The 19,437-nt window shown below is 35.3% G+C and overlaps 4 protein-coding genes across 10 annotated transcripts; 1 reads left to right on the forward strand and 3 right to left on the reverse strand.

Annotated features, from left to right (window-relative positions):
• Nucleotides 1-339: 339 nt before the first annotated feature.
• On the reverse strand, nucleotides 340-3,658 carry LOC142546637 (histone-lysine N-methyltransferase ASHR2). Of its 4 annotated transcripts, none has more exons than XM_075654476.1 (2): nucleotides 2,357-3,658; nucleotides 340-1,640 (listed from the first exon to the last, which is right to left on the reverse strand). In XM_075654476.1, exon 1 carries the CDS (start codon nucleotides 3,539-3,541, stop codon nucleotides 2,366-2,368), a length of 1,176 nt encoding a protein of 391 aa, XP_075510591.1. In that variant the 5' UTR covers nucleotides 3,542-3,658; the 3' UTR covers nucleotides 340-1,640; nucleotides 2,357-2,365. The 4 variants fall into 4 exon arrangements, with proteins under 4 accessions (XP_075510591.1, XP_075510582.1, XP_075510599.1 ...); XM_075654467.1 differs by having other exon boundaries at nucleotides 345-1,536; XM_075654484.1 differs by having other exon boundaries at nucleotides 1,553-1,645.
• Nucleotides 3,659-4,281: 623 nt separating this feature from the next.
• On the reverse strand, nucleotides 4,282-5,358 carry LOC142511746 (uncharacterized). Its single transcript, XM_075619660.1, has one exon. It carries the CDS (start codon nucleotides 5,356-5,358, stop codon nucleotides 4,282-4,284), a length of 1,077 nt encoding a protein of 358 aa, XP_075475775.1.
• Nucleotides 5,359-9,193: 3,835 nt separating this feature from the next.
• LOC142511762 (uncharacterized) lies at nucleotides 9,194-10,340 on the reverse strand. The gene is made up of 2 exons (XM_075619661.1): nucleotides 9,870-10,340; nucleotides 9,194-9,574 (listed from the first exon to the last, which is right to left on the reverse strand). The coding sequence occupies exons 1-2, from the start codon at nucleotides 10,338-10,340 to the stop codon at nucleotides 9,194-9,196; spliced, it is 852 nt and encodes a 283-aa protein (XP_075475776.1).
• A 960-nt stretch (nucleotides 10,341-11,300) lies between these two features.
• LOC142546662 (DNA-repair protein XRCC1) lies at nucleotides 11,301-15,335 on the forward strand. Of its 4 annotated transcripts, XM_075654507.1 has the most exons (9): nucleotides 11,302-11,439; nucleotides 11,630-11,735; nucleotides 11,861-12,107; nucleotides 12,196-12,384; nucleotides 13,119-13,230; nucleotides 13,396-13,478; nucleotides 13,810-13,902; nucleotides 14,356-14,442; nucleotides 14,909-15,335. In XM_075654507.1, exons 2-9 carry the CDS (start codon nucleotides 11,713-11,715, stop codon nucleotides 15,218-15,220), a joined length of 1,146 nt encoding a protein of 381 aa, XP_075510622.1. In that variant the 5' UTR covers nucleotides 11,302-11,439; nucleotides 11,630-11,712; the 3' UTR covers nucleotides 15,221-15,335. The 4 variants fall into 4 exon arrangements, with proteins under 4 accessions (XP_075510639.1, XP_075510616.1, XP_075510630.1 ...); XM_075654524.1 differs by having other exon boundaries at nucleotides 11,301-11,740; XM_075654501.1 differs by having other exon boundaries at nucleotides 11,301-11,735.
• The last annotated feature ends 4,102 nt before the right edge of the window (nucleotides 15,336-19,437 follow it).

Below are 19,437 nucleotides of genomic sequence, written 5' to 3' on the forward strand. Positions count from 1 at the left end.
ATTGTGGTTTACAGTCATAGATAGTACTGATTGTGAATGGAGATTGGAAGATATATGCATCACCACGTAAATCTGATAATCTCTTTGGCATTAGGAAATGCCATTTAGAACATAGTTGTGTAGAGGACAATTTGCGCAGTCGACTGCATCCTAGAGCTACTCATCTTGGGTTGCAAATGTTGTCGAGAATAAATTACGAGCTGAACCATAGTATCGTCCATGTGCAATATAAAAGACCTCCATCAGGAATATGAGATTTAATTGGGGATGGGGAAAGAATTTGCAATACATGATATTCATGGTACTAATAAAGGTGCACAAGGAAAATTACAATAGTATTGTCAAAGAAACTAACTTGAACTAGTGGATTAAGTGGAACAATGATTATCCATCTTGGTACACCAAATTTTTCCTGGTGTGGAGTCATAAATGGGGAGAGACGTGAATTTGAATCCACATTCGAACAAAAAAACATATCTCATTTTTAAAGAAACCAAATTTTTCGTGGTGTGGAGACATAAATGGGGAGATACGTGAATTTGAATCCACGTTCAAACAAAAAAAATATCCCATTTAAATTGTTTTTTAAAAAAAATCTCAGTACAAAGCAAACGAAAATATGATTGCAAATTAAAAGTTCTCTTTATCGGGAAAACGACTAAGATTGTACTTAAAATATAATGGCGACAGACAAAAACTGAGCATACGAAGGAGTTTGCTGCATCCCAGATCAAAATGAAATTGTCTCAGCACATAAGAAACTAAAAATCTCGAACTAATGCAAAATTTATTTTCTAGCTTCAGACGAAGTCTCGCTTTCGCTCCTTTCAATGTATGAGTTCAAAAACCAAAGCATGATTAAAGACAGTGCTCAATCAATACAAGTTTAGATTGTAATATCATAAATCTGTTGAAATTTGTATATAATTCACTTAAATAAATCAAGAATATAAAAGTCTGAAATATAATAGTGTACTCGTGAAACAGTCATGCCTTTGTATCACATTCTTGTCTTGCCAGGTGGAAGGGCCGATTGTTGTGCTTCAACATGAGCTCTATCCTGCGAGCAAGGTCGAATGGGGTACAGGTACGGTGATGGTTTTGACTCATACAGCAGAGGGTTTGATAGGATTACGAGGCGTGACTGTTTCACGAGTAAAATGACTTGTTCGCGTTGAGATAATTACTTTACACTCTTAAGATATATTCAGAGAGACCTAGTTTTGCAAAAAAGACAGACCTAACATGCTGATATTATACTTGTTCATATACACATGCAGCTCGTGTATTATTCGCCTCCTGTGCTTCATTTCCATTCATTTATTCTACTCCGGTATGCATCTCATTTTCACGAGACATACTATACTGTGGAGAAACATATGAGATGAAGAACTTGCATATCAACGAGAGCTAGTAAGGGGGTAAGTTACCTTCCGGAGCTCTATCAATGATTTTTCACATACATTTTGTCTAACCCACTGTATACTCTGTGTCCTCTAGATCAGCACTCTCCATTTGTCTAGATCAATGGGGGACCTAGGAAGATGCTTTGAGATTACATTTGTCTATCCGTTGACATGTGCGCCATGAACTAGTTATGGTTCTCGCATTTAGTTCACATATATGTGAGATGAGTGAGTCTATGCTGCACAGAAGAAATCTCATAATGAAGCCATCCCAAAACATGGCCACGACTGCTATATATATATATATATGACCCCGACCAATTGAGGCAGAATGACAGAGAAAATTTCTCTTTGTATGGCAGCTCCCGATCCTATGTGAGATATACTCAAATTCAAGTAAGCCCAAATTGGATTTCCTTTTATCCAAATTTAATTAATCATCTTCCAAAATTCATTTCTCTTGCATTCATCTTTACACGTAAATTTTAGACTTAATTGTGTGACAATAAGGAAATGTGCAGCAAACTAAAATCTGGAAAAAATAAATATAATAACAAAAGCCAATCTAACAATTCACAACCAAAAGAAATACTTGGGAATAGAAGAAGAGGTGTAGGTAAAACGACTAAAATTGCACATTTTTGAAAAATTATTAAGGAAAAACACATATTATCTACCTGAAACGGAAAATTTTAATATTTTATGTTTAGTTTCTTTAAAAACTGAAGTTGAAGTAATCCCACAGTTTATATTTTTCATCTTTCTAAATCCTGGTGCTCTCTGGTTTACAATATCCCAATTTGGAGACTTGCAAAGATCATATACCTAAATGATAAACAACAATATAGCATATCATGCATCCTCAAACAACACAAAAAAAAAAATAAGTTCTACTTTGTACCAACCATGAAAAACTACAAGAATAACATAAGTCCCGACTTTGTACCAACCATGAAAAACTACAAATTCCCATTCATCAGATCGTCCGAGTTGCTCAAATTGCCACAAACATTGCACTCCATGACTGTTGAAACTAGAGCATCGGCAGGAGGAAGAGGAGCCAATGTACCCCAGCAATTGTCTTTATTACACATATATCTCAGGAAGAAATAAGCATGAGGGAAATCATTGTTTTCTTGATCCATTACAGAATCCTCTTCCCCAATATCATCACCATCCTCTTCCATGTCCTCCTCAGCCTCCATATCTTCCTCTCCTTCCTCCTCATTGTCAGACCAATTAGCCTCGACTTTGCATCGATCGCAGTCACACGAAAAGCCATAATCTTCCTTTAATCTTTTTTGCCTTTCAGAATACTTAAGATTGACAGGGAAGTAGCTAACGCAAATCTCTCTACCCTCGGGAACATCATGAATTAATCTCACAACAATGTCAGTATTACTATCACAACCAGAGTTCGAATCAACATAGTCGAATCTACAAGCATTAGGGAGACAATCGTGGTTGAAAAACGAGGCCCTTGGGTAAATTACATACGCCCTAACAGACCTCTCTTTATCTTGATGAAAGGGATCCATCAATCCAAACGCATTGAGTTTGTCCTTAGACAAAAGAGATGCAGTCAGGTCCAATGAGAACCCGATTTTCAAATTATCAAGAAAAGGGTAACAAACTGAAGAAATCAAAGAATGCAGGAAGTTCGATGCATCATCGATAATGGGTTCACCTTGCAGTGACAAAAGAGTCTGAAAATGGGAAGGAGACACCATTCCAAGATTGTACGCAGCCACGAGGAACCGGGCTTGTAACTGGCGGTCGTGGTTGTGATGGAGAAGCGGAGAATTGGAGGCTTGAATGATCGATAGAGCTTGGCAGACGAAAGGAGAGTGTGAGGTGGAAATAGCAACTGAAAGGCATTGTGGAGAGCAGAAAATTGATGCATTTGAGCAACGAGGGCAAGATGCGATAGTCGTGGAGTTTGGGGGGATTGTTCTAAAGCAATGGCAACAGTAACATCCGGCGGCGCCTCCTCCGCCAAGAGGGATGGCAGAGTAGAGGAGGATGGGGGAGTCGCGGAGGATAATTTGGCCAGCTTTTAGCGGCTGGGAAGCGACCAAAGCTCTTCCTTTGTCCTTCAAATCCACCATTTTAATCAATGAATTATTTTCAGACATTTTTCCTTCCAGCGAAAACGGCAGGAAATGGCGGCGGCGGGATTTCGTCCTGGGTTTTCTTTGTAATCAGGAAATGGAGCTAAAAGAAAAATGCCCTTGGGAAATTATTTGGATTGCTCTGGCCGAAAACAAAAACACTTGTAATGTTTTTTTTAGACTTTACGCAATGTCGTCAGATAAATTTAAAAAATTATCGAATGAAATAAAATGATAGTTGATAATCTCATGTAAAAAAATACTGAATGTTGTGTTTTCATCACAAAATAAGATTCAAATCCCTTGGGAAACAGTGTAAGGCTTAGGAAACATCACAAAAATTCCGTGTGTTTAATTAAAAATTGGTTGAATCAAATGTTATCAAATCTAGTTAAATATCATTTTTATTTTGAAATTATATCTTCTCAAACACTAAAATGATATGTATATATATTTGTTAATAAGTTGTTTTATGTTATATCGAAAGTGTTACTTTAAGTGTATTTTGTATAAGATTTTCGTGCTAACATCTTACTTTAAAACAAAAAGAATTAATGACCTCTTTTGAAATAAGTTGTTCACGTGAACATCTTAAATATAAATACATCAAGAGAGTATAAATCATTTTTCCAAATTCATTAATATTATTTTTCACAAAATTTATTATATATTTTGAGAAATTTATTTTTAAAATCAATTTAAAAATTATACTTTTAAAAGTTCTATAAATTATTTCTTCTTTTTAAAAACCTTCACTAGTTTTTTTAAAAGAAAATTTCATAATCATGCAAGAAGCTACAATAATCATCTAAATGTTCAATCAAACAAGACGAGCTTTTAAAATAAATTGAAGGACTAGCATAACAATGAACAGCTTTTGCTAGAGTATTTGCTGTAACATTTGCTTGTCTATAAGCAAACTGAATCGAGAACGAGGTTCCTTGATTCAATAGATGCTTGCATTGGTGCACAAGAGATCCAAACTCCGTAGTATCATTGTCGGGAGATTTGATAGCATCCACAACATTTTTTGCATCAAGTTCAAATATCACATTTGTCAGGTTCATCTCTTTGATCCAGGTTATAGCATTGAATAGATGAAGAACTTCACATTCCTTCACCATTGGATTTCCAGGGGCGTGTTGCACTCGACATGTCATAAAATCTCCATTTTCATCTCGCAAGATGCATCTAAGGCCAAATGTATTATTGTCCGTAAAGATGGTTGCATATGTGTTGCATTTCAGGAAATGAGGGGGATGTTTGTGCCATCTTTTACATATTGGGTCAACACTTTGCACGTTTGGATTGAATAGAGATCCTTTTTCTTTTGCTTTTAGCCAATCATACAATCTCTGTATAGCTCCATGGACCAGATGTGACGATGTGCAATGCTTATTGTTCCATAGTTTATCATTTTTTTGTTTCCATAAGCACCACATGATCATAACAGACTTCCCAACTTCCATATTCGTTAATGTATTCATCATCAAAAATGTCATTTCTGCAAAACTTTCCACCTTAGCTGCACACGAGTTTATAACATGGGAGAGATGGGATTCATTCCAACATTCTTGAGCAAAAGGGCATAGCAAAAAAGCGTGACATGTGTTTTCAATATGACCATCACAATGTATACATGTGAGAGGGAATACCTTTGCGTTGAAGAGTTGCTTTAACTGGTATACAGTCTCTAATCGCTCGCCATAAAAAGGTTTTGACTTTTGGTAGGATCTGTAAGTTCCAAACATTTTTCCATTCTCCCGAGGTCCTAAATTCCATATTGGAAGACATAATCTCAGAAAACATTCAATACCCCGATTTAGCGGTATATCTCCCATTTTTGATGTAATGACATATTCTTGTATCTGCCATTGGAGTCTCCTGTAAAGGTATTTTCAAGATTTCACATGTATCCCTTGCATTAAACAATTCATTGATTAGCTCAACATCCCATTGCTTGCACCCTGGAATCATCAGTTGAGCCACCATTAATGATTCCATTCTAGAGATCATTGAAGTTTGAACCCTGAAAATTGTTGGCCTCTCTTAGCCAAGGATCATTCCAAGTATTAATTTTTGTTCCATCTCCGATCTTCCAACGGCTTCCAATTTGTAACAATGATTGAGAGCTCCAGATATTTTTTCCAAACTATACTTGGATTATGGCCCGACTAGGCTGTGAGGAAGCCCTCTCGAGGAAAGTATCTAGCTTTGAAGATTCTTCTTGCGAGTGTATTTGGGATGGAAATAAAGAACTAGTCTTGTCTCCCTAACATTGTAATATTGAAACCATAGAGATCTATAAACCCTAGACCTCCTTTCTCTTTTCTAACACTCATCATGTCCCAAGAAAGCCAATGAATATAGCATTGGTTGTCTTTCTTCGATCCCCACCAGAAAGAATTCAACATTCGCTGGATTTCTTCTGCTATAGACACCGGCAATAGAAAAACACTCATACAATATGATGGTATAGCTTGTGTCACTGCCTTAATAAGTATCTCACAGCCTGATTTTGACACTGGTTTATTTTTCCAGGATTTTATTCGTGAACAAATTCTCTCCTTAAGACAGCTGAAAACCATTTTTTTACTTCGTGCAATCAATGATGGGAGACCTAGATATTTGCCGGTATCAAGAAGAGAGTTCACCCCTAAAATTGATGAGACATTATTTTTTACATCATGGTGTATATTACCGCTATAGAAAATACCTGATTTTCCAAAGTTTATTGCTTGCCCCGATGCCTCTTCATATGTTTTAAAAATATTTCTCATGATACTAGCTTCTTCAGCTGTGGATCTAAAAAAGAAAAAGCTATCATCTGCGAATAAAAGATGGGATACAATGGGTGCCCCTCCGCATACCTTATAACCATGCATTAACTCATGTGCTTTCGCTCTTCGAATTAGTGCTAGAAAGGCCTTCGTCACATAAAATAAAGAGATAAGGCTGATAAAGGATCACCTTGTCGGAGGCCACGTTGAGATTGAACAGGGACGATGCTTTGATCATTTCTCAAGATGGAGTACCAGACATAAGTTATGCATTCCATAATGAGTTGTACCCATCTGGTGTTGAAGCCCATTTTAATCAAAATGCAGTTTAGATATCTCAGTCGACTCTATCGTATGCCTTCCTGATATCCACTTTCAAAGCTACACCGCGCACCTTGCCTTTTGTTTTCCTTTTCATATGGTGAAGAGTCTCAAAGGAAATCAAGATATTGTCCGTTATAGTTTTACCCTGAACAAAAACGGATTGCGATGAATATATCACCTTTGGCAAAATTTTCTTTAGTCTATTTTGTTGGGACATCGTATTCTCGCACCCAAGACGCAACGGAAGTTTAAAATTTTTGTTCTTGGGCGTCGTGTGTTTAAAAATATACATAGGGTGTTTAGAATTATACCTTTGCGTTCTTAACGCTGGACTCCAAACTATTCCGTTTTATGCGGATATAGTCCTTCTTGTAAATCCCTACGAATGGATCTTCTCCTTTGATCGCCTAATTAGGTCCACAATCAGAAACTGAATTCCTCGTTTGGTTTGCACTAGAAAATCCAAACGATTTGTGCGTTGAAACTGTGCACTCCGAATTTCCAAAATCCAGTGACGGTGTAGCGTCGTCGGCGCGGTGGTGGAAGGAAAAATCACTTGGCCAAAATTTTCCCAATCTTTTGAAAGTATGGCCGAGAGATCATTGTTCATAAACATGGATTTTGGCTAATTGATTGTTAACCAATAATTAACAATTAATTATTGATTTTAATCAACAATTAAACAAATCAATTTGCCAAAATTCCTTCCCACAATTCTATGTGTTGGCCGTGACTTCCAAGGGAGAAAAGGAAGGAATTTTCTTGTGTTTTGTGTGAAGAATAATTCATCATTCAACAATGAGCCCTCCCACAAGGACTCTATTAATTTCATTATATTCAAACTACCATATAATTAAAATATAATGTATTTATTAACATTTAATGACACGTGATATAATAATATCATATACATATATTTTATATCATCATATAAAATATATACATGTATATATGTATATTAAATTGAATAACTATTATTTAATTTATAAACTAACTCATTAGTTAATTTAATTCTAGACTCCTCTAGAATATTCATGGGAATTTGTGCATATTAGTAGTCACCACTACTAGCACAATCATTTAATTAGTAAATTCTCAATTTACTAAATAAATGATTCCGAACTCATTATAACCCCGATCGACGATTCGAGAGCGCCGATATACCAAGGATACAAATCTTGTTCATATAATGAAAATTGAAAATTTCGAAAATCAAAATTTTCATTTACCAAATTTAGAACTTACCATATATGGCAGTTACCATATTTGGCAGCTTCAAGTTTTTGTGAACTCCTTCACAAAAAACAGGCATTTCCACTCTCCTTCCTTATTTAGCAATCATGCTAACTTCCACTTCTTCCATCCTATGGAATCAGCTCATAAACTCCTTTATAAGCTTCCTGTTTGATCTCCATCAAACTATAGTCACCAAATTCAAACTCCTTGAAATTTGACTATCTCAACGAGAACACAGAATCCGATACTTATGTGACCCTCAATGGTTCAGGGATACAGCTAGCTGTGGGTTCACATCTCCATGTGATTCAGAATAACACTTATTTTTATTTGGGTTTACCCTAGTTAACCTCATTATTTTCATCAACTCTTTGATCAAGAATGTCAGAACTCATTTCTGATTGCACCCATCGGATCATGGTAAGAGCGTCTAGTAGCATCGCCCCATGATCCCCTAGGTATCACTGATAGTTCTTGCAAGAATCTTTATTCATGGTTAGCGTACTAGTACGGTCCCTTCAACACATATATCCCGATCGAATCTGCAACCATTGGTATATCGAGAGTTGCATATGAATTCGATAACGATGCGATTTATCTTTGAGTACTAATAGTTGCATGGTATGTGCAACTAGGAAAACACCTTTCCCTAAAGCACATTTCTTGCTCTGGCCAGAGACTCCTTGCACTATTAACTCATCAGATCACATAGGATATCTTCACCCGTAGGTGAACAGTGAATCCTCGACTACAATGCATTCGCTCCTACGTATTTCGAAACTACACCCAACCTTGCCACCTGATGACCCTTGCGGATCAAAAGGCATGCTAGTACGTATAGCCCCTACATTGTCCCGGGTCAAAGGACTAATGGTGTACAACCATAACTGCGGACTATTCCACTCGATAAGTGGGAACCACTTGGATAGTCCGAGGGAAGGTTGCTCGGTGCATCATCATATGATCACCCATCTGTGTGAATAGACATCTCCATGCCCTTGCCAATGAAACATGGCGTTTACACCACAGATGCTAGTCTCGAGCTCGAGCGACCTTTATCCTTGTTTTAGGCGGCTGAATCGACTAGGAACCTGTTTAGAATATACGGTACGCTTCCTAATGAGTTTCATGATCTTACATTGAGACGCAGACCTCATGGTACCAATTGTATATTCAAGGACTTTATCTATGCAGCTTGCATGGGTATACAGATAAAGTATAATGTCATAATCGAATAAAATCGTAAAATATTATTAAAATGAAGATTGTTTTACATTAGAGTCAATAAAGCTCAAGCCACAAGTTGGCTTTCCGGGCACCTACTCTAACATATTTGCTATCGCCTTGGCCATAATTCTACATTACATAAGGCAATCGAACGAAAATCCTTCATAGAGGATGGGGTATCACATTTCGGAATCAAAACTATATTTGAATCACTGGGACCTGCTGGGAAAGATACCTGCTCCATCCATTTCTTGCAATTGTTATATGCATCCTGACCCATCAGATGACAAATTTTTTGATAAAATGCTGGATTGAAGCCGTCCGGTCCCGGAGATTTGTCTGGGTGCATTTGAAACACCGCTTCTTTAAATTTTTCAAGAGTGTAAGGAGCAAGAAGCATGTTATTATCTTCTGCCAAAATGCTAGTATTTATCACATTCATCACTAGATCATAATTCCTATTACTTTCTGAGTAAAGATCAGCAAAGTACTACATAGCAATGTGAGATATATTTGTTCCATTCTCATGCCAAATTCCATTTCCATCATCCTGTAGCCTTGTAATTTTATTCTTCCTTCTTCTGGTATTTGCATTTGAGTGAAAGAATTTTGTATTTTAATCACCCTCACTCAACCAAAATGATTTTTTGCTCGCTGACGGCAATGATCTTTTTCTTGCACTAGGAGATCGATCATATTTTTTCTTATCATGTCATATTTTTCCACCGAGTCGGGATCCGAATAATTCCTAAGCTGTTCCAGCTTTTGTTTGTACAAATTAATACTTCTTTTGAAAGCTGCAAAGCGTTTCTTTCCCCAATTTGATAATACTTCAGAGCACCTCTCAAGTCTGGGAAGTAGATCTTGACTTGAACCAGCATCCCAACTGTTTTGTACCAATTCCTTAAAATTGGTTCTCTTAACCATTTGTTCTCAAAATGAAACTTGTGCTTCTGGAGAAAGATTTCAGGTTGAATAGTCTTAAGCAGTAATGGTGAGTGGTTAGCGATAGCAGCAACCAAATTACTCAACTGGGCATCTGGGAAGAGAGCCATCCACTCAGAATTTCCAAAAGCTCGATCAAGCCTTTCCTCAACTGCATTTGGCGTACATCTACTCCGGGACCAGGTGAATTGATATCCTTGCATCGAGATTTCCTGGAGTACACCATCATTCAAAGCTTCCCGGAAGCCTTTGAACAACCATTCTGGATGCTCTAGCCATTTCTTGCTTGTCCTCAATATGTAATAGATCATTGCAGTCACCAATTATACACCATGGCAAAGTGGATGCAATAGCAATAGTGCTAAGAAAATTCCAAGAATCACTTCTTCGGCGTCTTTCTGGAAACCCATAAAATCCTAGTCAAACGCCATCCACCTATAGCATTATCTAGTATTTCCATGTCCACATGATTATTCGAGAATGACATCAGTGAATATGTAGAAGAACGTCTATAGAAAACACCAATTCCCCCACTTCTTCCATCTCGATTTACAGAAAACATCCCTCATAACCAATCTTTATAGTGTATATCCTCTAACTTTAGGGCATGAACAAGAGTTTCAAAAAGGAAAATGATATCTGGTGTGTGAGTTCTTATTAACTCACGTAACATAGGAACCACCCTAGAGTTGCCCAATCCTCGGCAGTTCCAACTTAACATGATCATGGGTTTTGGCAAGACTGGGATTCATAGCCTGCCAATAAGAAGTTTGTTGGGTTGCTAGCATCAGTCTTCATACTCTGTTGGGCCTCACTTTTTTGCATATCAATACCCATTTCCATATTGTTTTGTGAATATGTGATATGCTCAATCTCACGGCTTCTTTTTCGCTCCTCATTTGTTTCCATAATACACTCCTCCGAGTCATACATTATATTTTGGTTTGAACCTCCTTTAGGATTTTTATTGTGAATATCGGTAGGGTTGACCCATCTTACATATAAAGATTCATGAGACCTTCTCACAAGAAACCTACTCTAAAAAACAATACTCTTAGCATAAAAAGTAATAATTTTTCAAGGAATGATCCAAATAAGAAATCCGTCTCATAAATGACCTGTGAGACTGTCTCACACAAGTTTTTTTCATTTTTAATTGTCAAATCCAAAATTTAAAATCCATAAATTGTAATTTTTTATTTCCAAAAAATAGTAATAATTTATAAATCATTTTTTGTTAAAAAAAATCCCAATAGTCTATTTCCAAAAAAAAAAACCCAACAGTCCAGTCAACCAGCAAACCAAGTACACGTGAGCGAACTCGACCGTCAGATTATGGCAGAAAGCAGAAATTGAAACGAAGCCCCAACAATTGCGAATTTCTTCCCTCCCTCGATCATTTCCATCAAGGTAAACCCACTTAAAGTTTTGAGTCGTTGATTATATATGTTTGTTTTTGTGGGTTTTTCCCCCTAGCTAGATCGATTCCATGTTTAAGGTCAAACAAGGTTGGTTAATCTTCTTATTGAACCTGTTTTTTTACCATTATCACTAATGATAACTGATGTGAATTGAAAGTGCTTGCTTTGGGCATTCCCAGTTTTCTGTTTTGCAATGCTTTTTTCATCCATCAGGATGAACAACTTAGCAAATGGCATTGCAATCTTCTTTTCATCTGTCTAGATGAAACCACACGACATTGTCATGTGAGGTAGCTAATGACAAGACATGTGTAGATTATTTTCATTTGATGTCTTTGTTTTGGAAGCTATGAAGAAAGTTGTATTTTTTATCTGATTGTTTTAATTTTGTGCAATATTATGGATTGAAGTGAGACAGAGAGGCTTGAGGGGTTTTATCAGGCAATTATCATCAAGTCTGGGACAATGTCGAGCCAAGGTGGCAATAGTCATGGAACTGCAAGGAAACGTAATTTACCCTCATGGATGAGTTTTAAAGAAGATGAAAATGACGGTGATGAAAAAACCAACCAACCAAGAAGCAAGGGCGAATCCAAGAAGGAGCAAAGCCCCGTTGAGGTAGAAAGGAAAGGCAGTTTGGATTTCTCAAAGCTTATGGTACTATAGTTATTTGAGTATCCATCACGTGTTTATGAAATTCTGTTTTTGAGCCATAGCATTAATAAGTCGTTTTTTTATTGTGTAGGAAGGAGTAGTGTTTGTGCTATCAGGTTTTGTGAATCCAGAGCGTGGTATTCTACGGTCACAGATGCTGGAAATGGGTGCAGAATATCAACCTGATTGGGATTCGAATAGCACCCTCTTAGTATGTGCTTTTCCTAACACACCAAAATTTAGGCAAGTTGAAGCTGATGATGGAACTATTATATCAAAGGTCCAATGCTTACTTTAAGCCTTGATTTCTTATTTCATGTACAGCACAATAAGGTTGCTGGGTGAAGGCATTTGTCCAACTTTGCCAAAGATGAATGGTTTAAAACTTTTTAAACATAATTTATTCAATGGCTTGTATTAGTATATGATATCAGACATATGTGATTGAACTTTGGCTTTTTATCAAAAAAAAGAAGCAGAAAAAAAACTTTTACGAACTGAAATATATCATTACAATGATTAGCTTTAGATAGCCAGTGATACATCGTGTGAGATTCTCAGTTTGGTGTTCATTGTTACTCCTCTCTTCTTTCTTATTCCCCCTTGCGTGGTACTTTCTATGATTTCTCATTCTATTTATGCAGATCCTGGTGGTAAAACACCGCTCTATGACGTTCTTTCATTATTTGTATTTCCTTAGCTTTGAAGGAATTTTAAGCTTTTGGATTATCAAGTAATTTATTTATATAGAAATCCACATGCAGTTGTCTCTTAAGCACTAAAGATTTATTGCAGATCTAGTTCATATTATAAACTCACATCTTCAGTTTATTGTTCGATTACATTTCACATTTAACATGCTTTAGTAGTTTTATTGCTTACAACGAGCCCCTAACTAAAATCTATCATTATTAATGTTCCCCACGGAGATATTACTCATATTTGTTTGTCCATACTCTACCCCTAAGAACGATACATGACTTTCTATTATTTCCTTTTAAATCTTCCTTACAGGATTGGATATCACAGTGTTATAATGAAAGAAAACTTGTCGATATAGAATCATATTTATTGAATGTGGGCAAACCATGGAGGAAGCAACACATTTCTCTTGAAACCAGCCAAGGTCTGTCTCTCTCGCTCACACACACGCTCACCACCTCTCTCTCTCTCTCTCTCTCTCTCTCTCTCTCTCTCTCTCTCTCTCTCTCTCTCTCACACACACACACACACACACACACACATGCATGCTGCACTGCTATTTTGTAACACTACTAAGCTATACCTGTAGACGTAAAAATTCCGATGCCTAAGAAATATTTGAAACAAGAAGAGAAGGGCTCACATTCGAAGAAGAGTATTGCATCTTCCAAGGTACTCATATTTCACCTTTGTCAAAAAAATGCATTTTTGTATTGCATTTTGCTAGAACATTAAATTTATTGCATTCAAATGAAGCCATCTATCTACCAGTTATTGATCAGTTGAGGTCTTAAGGATCATAAATTGTTGCAATGGTGATTATACTTGAAATGGATATAGATATTAATATATTATACACATCGTCCTGTTAGTTGCATTCTTGTTAAAGATTTGCGGGCTAGAATAAGATGTAGTCGTAACCTGTAGGTGCTTGTCATTGTTCATGCACAATCCACTATTAGTTTTTATCTCATGTCCTAAGTATGGGGTTACTTCTTACCAGATGAAAAGTCGCTTTTCTCCTCCAAAAGTTAAGAAGTGGGCTGTTGAAGATTTGAAACGAACCATATCATGGCTTGAAAATCAAGACGAAAAGGTTAGTTGCAATACTAGTATCCGTTCTTTAATGGTCTTAAAAGTTAAAATTACTGAAGATTGATACTGTGACGCCAGTTTTATCTCAACAATTTGTTAATTAAAATATTTGCACTTTCAATATGGCTGCAGATAATGTTGGACCATATTTTTTCTCACCTGGAATTTTTTTTTGAAAGATTGTTTAAAATATTTAGGAGTGGTATTTGTTTTCTTCCTTCATCATTGATTACAATGGTCTGTTCCCACCTCATTTCTGTACGATGAGACCTCTAATAGTTATTAAATCTTTGTGATAGTGTTGGATTTATAAACTCGTAAGGAGATTTTTTATTTACCAACGCTGTTAACTTCTATGTATGTAAGTCCTGGATTTATCATAATTTTTGTACTTTGTTCTTAAACCGTACTTTTATCTTGTCATTAGCGCTATTGAGTTTTTATTTTTCTGTAGCCAGATCCCCACGAGATAAATAACATAGCTTCTGAAGGAATCCTAACATGTTTGCAAGATGCCGTAGATGCCCTCAAGCAGGGACAGGTATACCATTAATTAGTTTGTTTTTTCTTCTATTTCCATGATTTGATTGCCTCTGCCAAATACTTTGGCACATGATAACATATTTGATCTGATTAAGTTTAATATTGCATGTATAGATTTTAAATGAATGCGGTTCTTGGAAACAATAGATTATCTGTTTTTTCTTGCACGGGCATATAAAACTAGATATACTCCTGTTTCTATACTGATTCTTTCTCGCTTGAGATATTGTAGTATGACTTTATATCATATGTTACAATGTCCTTTACACGTCATTGTTACCCAGTATGCATATCTTCTGAGGCAGCTGATTTTATGCCTCGGAAGTAGCATTATTAGGAAAAACACGTAAAATTTGAATTTGAACTATGTTACTTGTTCCGGGGCATACCCCCCTGCTCAGTTCGTTCTTGGATATCTCGGTCTGAAATTTTTTATATAACGCATTACATTTGTGGTCTTTTAGGACATCCAAGCTATAGCTGAAGCATGGGCATGCGTTCCTCGATTAGTTAAGGAGCTGGCAGAATTGGACTCAGCAACAGACTCTAAGGCTTCACTTAGCAAAGAAGATCTCTGCAAGGAAGCAATGGTCTGTAAACAGATCTACGAGCTCGAATTTCTCAACGTGCAGCCCCAATCTTATGGGAACAAGAAAGCTCCCAAGGATCAAGAGAAGTATGCCACAGATGTCGCCTCTTATGACAGTGATGAAACGATTGAGATGACAGAAGAGGAAATTGATGAAGCTTATAACTCCATAGCTTCTACCCTGTAACTCTGCAAAAAAAATCCTTAAACTACATTTTTCAAATATTTTTCTTATATTGTTGCTTGTTATTTTACCTTATTTATATAAATGAGCATCGCAAAGCAGGGCCCGTTCATGTACAGATTAAGCAAATACATAATCTGTGACTTGAGCTTAAATATTCTAATATAACCCTTTAGAATTTTAAATAAAATATATTTTTATCTATTTTAAAAGATTTTTGTACAATTTTTTTTTGTATAAAGCGGATTATATCGAAATAATATTTTCACATTGAATTTTGTTCTTGAGTTTTTATTCTTCAAGTCCTTGTTATATTTGTTTTGTTTTAGAGTCCAATGGTAGTTACTATATGGATATTTTGTTTAATAATAATGTACTGGATGTAACTTTAGGAGACGTTTTCTCTCAACGTAGTCATAAACACATGGTTCACGTCCAACAAATAAAACATATATTTTCTCTTATATTATTTGAAAAATTAGAGACAACATTTGGAATCTTGTATAAACAAAAGATTGGAACTAGAGCCAATAAAAACTTAAAATGAAATGACTGAACATTGAATGATATAAAGAAATTTTGTTTTTCAAGTTACCTACGAATTGTACAACAATACCTGAAGTCAATTATTTCACCAAATCCGAGGAAACCACAAGAATAAAAGTTATAGATATGAATTCAGTAGGGAAAAAACTTTTTAATTATAATTCGATGGATAGAAACACTAACAAATCCAGACATGGTTAAGCTGAGTTTTGTTGAAAAACAATAATTGCCTCTGCTTGGAGAAAAAAACAAATATTGGGAGCTTGACTTTCTAAGTTTTGTGGTGATGAACTATGAGAAGGCTGGTGGGCATGTGTGTCACAAGACTGATGAGGGCGATGAGTGATAGTCGATGCTAAGAGGTAGCACGAAAAAACTACGGCTTCTGACGAGACTTCTAGGTGAAATGAACATGAATAAACTACTTTGGACCCCAAACCATATTAGAGAAATCTTAAAAAAATAAATAGGCATTACTCATACGAGTAAGTTGTATATTCTTTTGGAAGTCCATAATTAAAAAACTCCAAATTTAAATTTACTTGTAGCAATTATGTGATGGGCACTGACCGACGATTTCGGTTGGGAATAAATCTAGCAAGCCGACTAGGTCAAATTATAGTAAATGAATGATGAGTCCAAGTATCGATCTCACATATACTAATATTTAATTACTAGAATTTCTATCACTTAACTTAAGCTAGACAAAATAAATAAAAAGATGATATGTGGATTATTAATCTAAAATATTAAAATAAAATAATATCAATTAAAACGACGGATTCAGATATCAAGGAGGGATTCAAATTCAAATAAATAACTAAGACACACAACGATGCCAAACTCTACTATGTTGACAAGTGTTAAAATTCAATTAATTATTTAATTCTTGACAATCACGGTGAAATCCCCAAATTTATTTACTAAACGATTCCTCGAGTTAATAAACCTATTTAAATCTAATAGTCCAATTATTTCTAATTGAATTTAATTAGATCTAAATACATTAAATCTTCGTGGAATTTCAGTTTTCACCTAAAACCGCACACTGAAATCAAATACTATTTCTAGTCAGTTTAACCATGTGTTGATGACGTCTTTGTTGCTATATTTAATCAATCATCTTCCGATTCGTGATTAATCAACATACATGTAAATAGTTGATCAGGCTATTAACAAGAAATATTAAACTAACATCAATCAATAATTAAAATTTAGAAAAATAATATAATGAAAATAAAAAAATATCAAATAAAATATTGTTTGGCCCTATCGTGGTCTTAGCTTAAATAAAATTAATCCATGAATTCAAAACAAAAGTGAGAGCACGAATTTAAGTTCATAGAAAAAAATAAAAGAAAGAAGTAAATAAGATGAATTCTCTGTGATTTAGGCGTGTGTGAGGAATTCCTCCAGCTTTTGTCTTCTGTCTTCTTCCCTTCTGCACTCCTCACTGTCGGTGCCTTTTCTTACCGTCAGTCTTCTGTTACGCTTCCTCCTTCTTTCCTGCACTTCCGTCTTCTCTTCTTCCGTTCTCTCTCTTCTCTCTTCCTTTTCTTCTCACGCCTCTCTCTTCTCCTCTGCTATGCTATATTATGTTCTTTTCCTCCTCTCTTCCTTTCTCCTCCTCTCACTTTTTCTGCGCTGGTTTTTCTCTTTTGTGCGCCTCTTTCATATCTCTGCCTCTTCTCCTTTTATCCCTACTCAATGGGATTAATCCTCCAATTCCTTGAAGCCCATGTCAGATTCAAAAATTGTAGATATTATTGTAGAGATTTTCTTTTTCAAGATTTTCAAAAATTTTCTTCCAAAACTTCAATATTATCAAGGAATAAAATATAAAATATTTTATTTTCTTTCTTTTGGTATTTTGTTTCCTTTAAAATTTTGTAAAATCATCTTATCTCCTAATATAGGTATTTTTTCCTCTTCTATTCAAATCTACAATCATTATAAAATTAATTAAGATAAGCACAAAATTAGGGATAATAATTCTAGATAAGCACAAATATTATAAAATAAAATCCCTAAAATCTCTATAAGATTTGGGCTTATCAGGCACCCTATGGTTATTTTTCTCAAAGAACGTTTAAATGATGACATAAGCACAATGAAAATACTTTTGTTGATATGTGAGGACATAAACTCAAGGCAAACCTCTTGAACAATATGGTGTGATCTGGTGACAAAATCAAGGTGGAAAACACTCAATTTTACCTATTGGTATAAGAGCCATGATATGGTTTTTTTATTCACATTATTGCCAGAAATGTAATTACTGAGTATGGTGAACAAAACAGTAGTATAATGCTTAAAAAAAACCAAATCGATGTATGTATGAAATACAGAATCCTTAAAACAAATTTGTCCCCTCCTGTATTTGCTCAGAGGATCGTCTTGGACGTCTGTTTCCCAGGATACAACGGAAACAACCAGCAGTGACTTAGCACAAGACACTACTAAGGCGAACTGAAAACGTACCTTTACTTTATCACCGAGATTTAACGGAGACCAAATGAAAAGCTAACAATATGAATGCAAGAGAATACTTGGAAGATATAAGATTTTCATATTTTTGAAACGAGGAAATGAACACACTATTTATAAGCCCCAAAATTCACACCAAGAGTCATGCAAGATTAATTAACTCAATTAATCTTCCCATTAACTCAGAATATGAAGAGTCAAAACTCTTCAATTAACTCAAGAATGCGGAAAGTCAAAAGACACTCCTACAATAATAAGCCACAACTAACTCAAGAATGTGGAGAGCCAAAAGACACTCTCACATTCATGAGATATAATTTTGATTCAAATTTCCACCAGTTTCAGAGATATAACCAGGCTTTGAGCAGAAGACAAAAACGACGAGCAAAATTTGGGTGAAGAATTTTTTTTTCAAAAGACCAATTATTATTATTATTTTTTTAAAATGTTGAGTTGGGAGCATGTCAGTCGCACCCACATTGTTTGCCCACAGGTGGTGTGTAGTGTTTATATGTATATTGTTAGATTTAATATATCTTAAGTTTTGATTATAACAAAAAAAAATTTGAGTTGTTTTCGGATATAATTGTTATTTATATGTATTCTTATGTTGCTACTGGTCGTCGAGATGTCAAGCTAGATTGCACTGAAATGATTATATCAAGCAGTTAAGTTTAAGCCACTGCTCAACTTAATCGATTTAATAAGATCAATTCACAAACTAATCTATCAGACATGTAGTAAATCTATGATTTACTCGTGTCACGGCCATTTCTCTCACCCACTTTAAAAAATAACACATTATTTCTACAAATTATATATTTACCGTTATTCAAAAATAATTAAAAACAATAAAATATAACTGCAAATCTTACCAAGTAACTAATAGTTGATGCTTGAAAAGAGTTATTAATATATAAGAACACACAAGAGTCGAGTTGAGATCGACCGGATTTAAATTTTGTAGGCTCAAATTCAACTCGAACTCATTTGAGTATAATATTTTGAACCCGAATCGTGAAAATATCGAGTTATTCAGGTTTGAGCTCAAAAATAATGGTAAGATTTAAAATTTATATTTACAATCGAGAGATCCATTATTGATCGAGAGTCGAAATTTGATCGGATGAGTCGCTTGAATTATAGTATAAGATAGTTGAGGTAAATATCTTACAAAAATGTAAAAT

Source organism: Primulina tabacum, chromosome 1 (assembly GCF_025594145.1).
Source record: "Primulina tabacum isolate GXHZ01 chromosome 1, ASM2559414v2, whole genome shotgun sequence".
Lineage (NCBI taxonomy): Eukaryota > Viridiplantae > Streptophyta > Magnoliopsida > Lamiales > Gesneriaceae > Primulina > Primulina tabacum.